A 9,121-nucleotide genomic window follows, 5' to 3' on the forward strand; every position below is an offset into this window, starting at 1 on the left:
ATCTAGAGCGCCCGCCCTTCTGATTGTATATGTTTCTCCAGAAAGGGGTGAGAACACTTGTTTTTCGGGGGCGGGGGGTGAATGGGCTGTTTGCTTTTCTCTCTCTCTCTCTCTCGCTCTCTCTCTGTCTCTCTCACATGCAAAGCTAAATATGAAATTCGTCGAAGTACTTTAATTCATTTGATAAATTTAAAGCTTCTCTCTCTCTTACACACACGCGCGCGCTCGCGCGCACACACACACACACATACATACACTCCCAGAAGATGTTGATGTCCTAATGTATTAGAATGAAAATAAAAAAAACTTTATGTACACGATACTATTTCTCGTTCGAGTTTTTGCTTTGGCTAGATCTTGGGCGAGATGTTTGGCACGAGAATCTGCACTACGTCTACGATTTTAGCAACGCGAGTTTAGTGCTCGGACATCGAGTCGAACGAACTCCAAAATTTCGGTTATTTACTGCGAGAGTTCAGCAGTTCAAGCTTCAGTGCGAATTTGACGATCAAGGGCGAAGGTTATTACCACCCTACGCTCTCTTTTTCGCTGAATATTGCCATGTCCACCATAATCTCGCATTCTGCTTTTAATACCATTTACGTACATTTTCGCACGAGATGGCAATAGCACGAAGAATAGCATCACATGCACCAACTTAATGAGTTAACCCTTATATATCTATAGATTTGGAAACCATTAACATCAAAAACGAAATTTCGGGTTCATTTCCATCCGTCTCCGTCAGACGAGTGAAAACAATGTACAGCGTAATTATGTCGATTCTGCTGCCAAAATCAGCATTAATTACTCTTCCATGGCGATCATTAACGAGACCGCTAAAACAGTGATTAATTATAACTGTAATCATACTTCAATCTAAGTATAACGCAGGAGACAGATGCCAAATATAGTGTATGTGTGTATATATACATATATATATATATATATATATATATATATATATATATATATATATATATATATATATATATATATATATATATATATATATATATATGTATATATTACCCACACGCATACATACTTTATAATATTTTGTTTTCATATACAGTTATAATTTGTATATATATTTACATATATATTAATCTATACATAAAGTATATATATATATATATATATATATATATATATATATATATATATTACGCAAAATGTGGATAATTGCCAAATGTGTACATTTTGCAATTAATTTTGCCTATGTGTACAATTTGCAGCGCTTGGTGCCTGTAAATTGTACACAATAGGCAAATTAATTGTAAAAATGTACACATTTGGCAATTATCCACATTTTGCGTACATATATATATGTCTGAAAGAGAGAGAGACAGAGAGAGAGAGAGAGAGAGAGAGAGAGAGAGAGAAGGGCACCTCTTAAATACGATTTATTCAGAAGCTACCACAGCCACCGTACTACAATGTCTAACCATTTTATTCTAGGTCACAAAGGCCCGCCACTACACCAGCTAACCGATAATACAGAAATAATTCGCCAAAAACTGACAACCAAAAGTTATTCATTGTAGAAGAGTTATTTACTGAAGCTAGAAAAAAAAAAATAAAAACACCGAGGACCTAGAGATAGACTGACAACACCCTCGAGTTTTCCTATTTAATAAAAATTACAACACTTATTTAAAGAGAAATTAAGCCAGTGCTGTTATGTCTACCCTCCGGGTCGCGGAGACGAATATTGTTTTACAACAATGGAAAGATGATCGAATTTAGGCCAAAGGCCAAGCGCTGTGACCCATGAGGTCATTCAGCGCTGAAATGGAAATTGACAGTAAAAGGTTTGAAAGGTGTAACGGGAGGAAACCTCCCACTTGCACTTTGACTCAATTGTTCAAGGGGGGGGGGGGGGGGTGGAAAGTAAGATGAAAGAAAGAGACTATGAACGTAGGTACAGTAATAGGAATGAGAGGGGTAGCAGCTAGGTGCAGAAGAGACGCTTCAAAGAACCTTAAGCAATGCCTACAGTGCACGGCATGAGGTGCATTGATAGTATTAGCCCCCTACGGGAGTTTTTGTATTCCGCCAAGTTGACAGTTCGTACTTCTAGAAATACAGCTAAGAATAAGACCACTAACTATTACAGAATCTATCAAACGCAACGGTTCTTAACTCCCAATAGGTTATGGATCCCTAGTCTCATAAAATCAAACATCGTGGACCATTTCATTTTGGCATCACAATAACACAGCACAGCACAGCAGACAAAAAACAACTGGTTTGAAATATATTTCTTACTCAAGACTTACAAACCGAATTTCGAGATGACAGAAATTGCAGACTTCAGCACATAACCTACCATTAAAGTCTTTTTTTTTAAGCAAACATCTTAATTCCCTTTTCAATGACGAACTTTTCCATGTTATGTGCGGTACTCGATAATGTACATCCAACGAATATCGCCTTCAACAGCAAAGCACAACTGAGAACAGAATATAGAATTTAGGTCAAAGCCCAAGCGCTGGGACTTAAGAGGTCACTCAGCGCTGAAAAGGAAATTGACAGTAGAAAGGTCTGAAAGGTGTAACAGGAGGATAACGGCAAAACAGTTGCACCATGAAACAATTGTTAGGAGAGGGTGGAAGGTAAGATGGAAGAAAGAGAATATGAACGGAGGTACAATAAAAGGAGTGATAAGGGTTGCAGTTTGAGGCCGAAGGGATGCTGCCAAGAGCCTAAAGTAATGCCTACAGTGCACAGCGTGAGGTGCACTGACGGCACTGTCCCCTTATGGGATCAACAGCAAAACGATCCATTGTTATGACGTAATGCAGGTACACCAAATATGAAAATCCAAGCGCGCATGTAAACTGACTGCATGGTAAGTACCAACTACTGGAAATGGTTCAGTGTGGTACCAAGCGATTAGAAAATTTCACTAAGTCCTTGATATAAACTGGATCAAGAGAGTGGGCCTATTATGCTAGGGCCTGGTACAACAACCTGAATGGTCAATTATTTATCTAAATCAAAATTTTCGTCTTGTATTTTTTCGAACATTTTTTTAAAATATGGACCAAATGAACGTCCTGTGGACCACTCAAAAACTCATCATGGATTACTAGTGGTCAACGGACCACCAGTTGTGAACCAGTAATAAAGAAATGTTTCGGTAATCAAGATTGTACAACCCATTTTTTGAATAGGCCTATCACTGCAAAGCCTCAAGATCCAAGTGAAGAATCAAATAAAGAAATCTTGACGATCGTGGCAGGGTTCGAACCAAAACTGTGAAACGTATCTGGTGAAGAAGTGGCCGGTAGGTTCTATATTTATAAAACCCAGATTGATGAGTTAAATTCATCTCTCTCTCTCTCTCTCTCTCTCTATATATATATATATATATATATATATATATATATAATAATATAGTAAATATAATTTATATATTCTAATAAAAGAAGCCCATAAAAACGCCAAAATATAGAAAATAAGTACTATATTTCAGAGACTGTCCTGCCCGTCTCTTTAGGTAGGTAATGAATGAAAAAGTTACAGAAAAAAAGCTGGTACTTGTAACCAGAGACATAAGCATACTTATTGTGATATAATATTTATTATCTGATATATATATATATATATATATATATATATATATAATATACATACATACATACAGAGAGAGAGAGAAACTCAAAACTACGAGATATGTCCCACCATAAAGCACGCATACATCAGCTTATATACAGCCCTCTTAACCGAAAGCCAACAAATACACTAATACGAGATCACTATTATAAACAAACGAACACAACACAACCGCCCCCCCCCCCCACATACACACACAAACAATCCAACAAAAGGCCAAAACAAACTCGGCAAAACATTTGTTTGCGTAACCAACGAAAACAGTGAAAACGAAATCTCCATTAACATCATTCGAGAGAGAGAACAATATACGAACGATTGCCCTGGACAACGAAGGCGATATTTCTTTTCATTTTTATTTCCTCCGCGTGGCGGAGGAGGAGGAGGAGGCAATCACATGTAAACTGATAGTTCAATAAATTCTTTTGATGCCATCGACAGGTTAATGCCGGCAGAGAGAGATACGAGATTCGGGCCGCTGAGAGAGAGAGAGAGAGAGAGAGAGAGAGAGAGAGAGAGAGAGAGAGAGAGCATTTTGCCCGTTTGACGTCTTCTTCATTTATTGCAATTCTCCTTTTCGTCGACTTATCTATCTTCTTTCCCTCGAAAAGAACCAAGAAAGAAAACGGAAAAGAAAGGATTATCGAAGTGATACATACGTTAAAAAAAAAAAAAAACAAAGACTAATTTCACATTTTTGCGTAACGAAAGGGCAAATTTACATACTTTCCTTTAGAGTGTACATCTGATTACTATAAAAACAGTGGGAAAAAAAACTAAATCAGAGCAATACTTTCCTTCGAATTTCCTCTAATTATCTTCAAATCAGAGCAATACTTTTCCTCGAAAACCCCTCAATACGAAAGCTCAAGGTGACACTCATTAACACCTGTCGTTTTATTACCTAAACAAAACTGTAAGCATAAAATGCCACATTTTACTGAGTGATATTTTCAGTTCCAAAGTTTTAAACAAATCGGTTTAATCAGAATAAACTCTAGAGAGAGAGTGTCTACATGTGTGTGTGTGTACACACACACCATAGCTTTCCCTTCTCTGTACTCACTCACCACATCAATGAGTTGGGAGAGCTTCAGCTTTATCCTGACGGTGAGGACGTCGGTCACGTTCACCACGGGGCGCACCAGCTTGTTGTAGTTGGAGAGGAGGTCGTCGTAGAGGCGCTTCGCGTCCGGGTTGCCGCCCTCGGCGGGCACCAGAACGCTCACCATGATCAGGAGGCTGGCCAGGAAGAATTTACTCGAGCAGGAGGAGGAGGAGGATGAAGATGAAGAGGAAGAGGAAGAAGAAGTGTGTTTGGTCGCCAGCAGGTTGCTGTAGCTACTGCTGCTGTTGTAGCTACCACTGTAGCTACTGCTGCTGCTGTTACTGCTGCTTTTACTGCTGGCGATGGGTCTGTTTTTAGACCGGAAGCGACGATGCAGGTGATAGTGATGATGGATATGGAGAAGATGGGGCTGGTTATGGCGACGGGGTATCGCCGCTGCTGCTGCTGGTGGTGGTGGTGTCGTTAGGGATGACGTCCTCCTGTTGCGTGGGCACTGCCGCCGCCCACCACCTCCGTCAGCGTCGCCTTCTGCTGTTTTGTGGGGTGAAGGCGATACCCTGGTATCGACGGGCTTCTTTTTGGCCGCCTCCTCCTCCTCCTCCTCCTCCCCCTCCTCGCTTTCCTCCCGACGCTGTTTCGCCGCACCTCGCAAGGATGATGGTGAGGAAGATGAGGAATTCGGCAACGTCGTTTTCCTGTGCGATCTCTTGTGGGCGAGAGGCCGCCCGCCTTCGTCGGCCTCTCCTCCAGGCTTGCAGCAGCACTCTCCGGTCGTTAGCGGGGAGGGGGAGGGGGAGGAGGTGAGTCGCCCGAGGAGGAGGGAGTCTTCCGCATCTTGGCTCTTCGGAGGGGCATCTCTGGGCGTGACGGACATGACTTTCAGTCTCTTGGGACACCGCGTTCTCATCTGACCTTTGACCCCGACTGACCCTCGGGAGACTGCCTCGGAAGAGGAAGGGGACGGGGTGGAAGGGGAGGGGGAGGGAGAGAGGGAGGAGGAGGAAGAAGAAGCTTCTTCCCTGCGACAGCAGACTCCTCTCAAGGGCCTCACGCGGGCCAGGTCATGGCCCGGTCGAACAAACATTGACCTGGATTCGTGGCGGCGAGCAGCCGGAGGTGACCCGGCCTCTCTCGGCGGCGTCGACGACGTGATATTTACATTTTCGTTTCGGCCGCAGCTACAGCCATGAGGAGGCAACTCGAAGCCCTGGACCGCAGCCTCCAGTGGAGTGTAACGGTTCTCCTTTAGTTGGGTGCGGAGGTCGACCTGTCTGACAGAGGCCGTCGTTCCTCCGCCTCCTCCTCCAGAATCTCCAGCAACAACGTCCGGTCGCCGCTCGCCCTCGTTACCGGGGGGCACCTCCTCCGACTCCTGACGACGAAGGGAATCACTACGAGCACACACGAAGAGCTGGGAAGATGAAGATGCTTCTGCTTCTGCTGCTGCGGTACCTCCAGATCTAGCACCATCCGGCATCACTTAATCTCAACGGGGAGGGAGGGGGAGAGAGAGAGAGAGAGAGAGAGAGAGAGAGAGAGAGAGACAGAGGGAGAGAGAGAAGCAGCACTGGAAATGATAATTACAACAAACATCTAAGGCGAACTGCTGCTGATAGAGACAACGGTGACCACCTTCCTCGATTCCTTTATCTATCTATCTATCAATCTATCTACTCGGACTGACGGTGATTAGGCACACAATCCATCCATCGACTTTCCTCCGAGGCGTCGGATCTGTTCCTCCTTTTTTATGAATGAGGTTAAATCAGAGAGACGGTTTACACGTTTTCGTTGTCTCTCTCTCTCTCCTGAGCACAGATACGTATAGCTATATAGATATATATGCCTACTCGAGTCTTGATCAAACTGGCCGCCTTATCTCACTGAATCCACACAAAAAACACCATCGTCACAAATCTCTCGGGGTTTTTTTCCTGTACTCTATAATACAAAAAAAATGACAACAGCTTTCGAACGAAATGATCTCATCGTATATATTGCTCACTCGTCCCCAAAATGCTTCTTCTTCTTCCCAAAGGACGATGACGACGACCAGGCACTATGTGTAAAAATTCTTCCGAAGAGGAACTTTGGGGAGGGGAAAGGATGTCGCCGTTCGAGAGGGATCTTTTTTTTCAACAAAAAATCAAAATAAAAAAATGAAAAAGGGAGATGATATTTTTTTTTATCCCCAAAGGACTGGAGAGAGAGGGGGCACGGAGTAGCACATTCACACCCTTTCACCACCAGAGCCACAGCGCTACTGGTGGGGTCGTTCCAACCTCAAACACTTCTCAGCCCGGCCCTCCTCCCCGGTTAAGCATGCGCACTGCTTGCATCCTCTCTCTCTCTCTCTCTCTCTCTCTCTCTCTCTCTCTCTCCTTCACTATTCCTTTTCATTATCTTTCCTCCCCTTCATCCTACTTTCCCGCAGTTCACCATTCACCTCTCTCTCTCTCTATCTCTCTCGCTCTCTCTCTCTCTCTCTCTCATTTCATTCAAAATGAGTAACAGAATGATCTAGGAAAATTCCCCCGAACATCCACACACAAACACACGCACACACAGACACCAAAAGCCAGCCGACAGAAACTTCTTTCAAGACTGGAACGACTGAAAGAAAGCAGCAGACAGCCAATGCAGAAAGGAGGACACAAAACAAACAGCGAGTAGGAGAGCCGTGGAATAAACCACTAGTAGCTTTCTTCTCAAATAGTCCCTCCTTTCCCATACGACGACGGATCGCGTGGAAAATAACGAAGCACTATCGCAAAGAGAGAGAGAGAGAGAGAGAGAGAGAGAGAGAGAGAGAGAGAGAGAGGAACAAAATAGACGAACCGAGCCGCATATTTTCGCTAGAAGGTTCCCTGAACCGCGACTGAAAGACTTTCTCGACGTGAACTGGAAGCGCAATAAAAAGGCATTACTCCTACGCCTACGCATACTTACATACACACACACACACACACACACACACACAAAAGCGGCGACCGAGAGAGCTTGGTCGCTAAATAGTCCAGGTTCTGTGAAGCAGAATCACGAGAATGAGGAGGAGGAGGAGGAGGAGGAGGGGGGGGGGGGGAGGCCCGATCTCGTTTCGCTGGAATGCTCATTCCAGAAGAGGTATGGATATGCTGCTAACACGGCCCACTACCACAACAAAGACTACCGGGAGAAAAAAGGCCTGGAAAACCTGCGTCAGCAGGGGATGATTCTCTTAATTAAAAATATCCGGGGATGAATATTTGAGGATATCTAAGGATAAACACCTGAGGCTAAATTTTTTAGGGTATCTGAGGATAAATATGGAGATAAATATTTTGGGGTAAAATATTTGAGGATAAACATCTGAAGATAAATATCTGATGACATTAGAGGATAAGTATTTGAAGCTAAATATTTGAGGATAAATATCTGAGTTTAAAGATCCGATGATATATATCTGAGGATAAATATTTAAGAATAAATATCCGAGGATATACATCTGAGGATAAAATCTGAGACAAATATCTGAAGATAAACATCATAAGATAAAGATCTGATGACATTAGAGGATAAGTATTTGAAGCTAAATATTTGAGGATAAACATCTGAGTATAAATATCCGAGGATATATATCTGAGGATAAATTTTGAAGGCAAACATCTGGGGATAAATATGTGAGAATAAATATTTAAGAATAAATATCCTAGGATAAACATCTAAGGATAAATATCTGAGGACAAATATCTGAGGATAAATATTTGGAGAACAAGTAACCGACGATATATTTTGAGGATAACCATTTAAGGATAAACATCTGGATATATTTTGAGTATAATTTTGAGGATTACAGATCAGCAGTTAGGAGCTATGGAACTGGCCAAAAACGAAAGGAAGGGGGAGAAATACAAACAAAAATTGTTCCAGAAATTGGAAACATATTACGTTCCAGGAACTGGAAAGAAAAATTGTTCCAGGAACTGGAAACTAAAATTATTCCAGGACCTGGAACCAAAAATTATGTTCCAGGAATTGCAGTAAAAAATTATGTTCCAGGAACTGGAATCAAAAATTATGTTCCAGGAACTGGAAACAAAAATTGTTCCAGAACATGGAACCAAAAATTATGTTCCAGGAACTGGAACAAAATTGTTCCAGAACCTGGAACCAAAAATTATGTTCCAGGAACTGGAAATAAAAATTATGTTCCAAGAACTGGAAACAGATATTATGTTCCAGGAACTGGAACCAAAAATTATTCCAGGAACTGGAACTAAAAATTATTCCAGGGACTGGAAAAAAGTTAAGTTCCAAGAACTGTTGACAGTTTAAAAAAAAAAATTTAAAAAACATGGTTAGAGAGATAGCCAAGACTTTGTGAGATTCAGAACTGTCGGAAGGACCTTCAGTCCATCCATGCTTCACTTCAAAAACAGACCTAGATCCAGC

At 42.2% G+C, this 9,121-nt stretch overlaps 1 protein-coding gene across 3 annotated transcripts in view; it reads right to left on the reverse strand.

Annotated features, from left to right (window-relative positions):
• LOC135217290 (acetylcholine receptor subunit alpha-like) overlaps positions 1 to 6,949 on the reverse strand; it is a 770,770-nt gene extending 763,821 nt beyond the window's left edge. For all 3 annotated transcript variants that reach the window (XM_064253042.1, XM_064253041.1, XM_064253043.1), the window contains exon 1: positions 4,692 to 6,949. In XM_064253042.1, the coding sequence (XP_064109112.1) occupies positions 4,692 to 6,167 (1,476 nt within the window). In that variant the 5' untranslated portion in view covers positions 6,168 to 6,949. The remainder of the gene's footprint in view (positions 1 to 4,691) is intronic.
• Positions 6,950 to 9,121: the final 2,172 nt, after the last annotated feature.

The sequence above is a fragment of the Macrobrachium nipponense genome, chromosome 7, assembly GCF_015104395.2.
Source record: "Macrobrachium nipponense isolate FS-2020 chromosome 7, ASM1510439v2, whole genome shotgun sequence".
Classification (NCBI taxonomy): Eukaryota; Metazoa; Arthropoda; class Malacostraca; order Decapoda; family Palaemonidae; genus Macrobrachium; species Macrobrachium nipponense.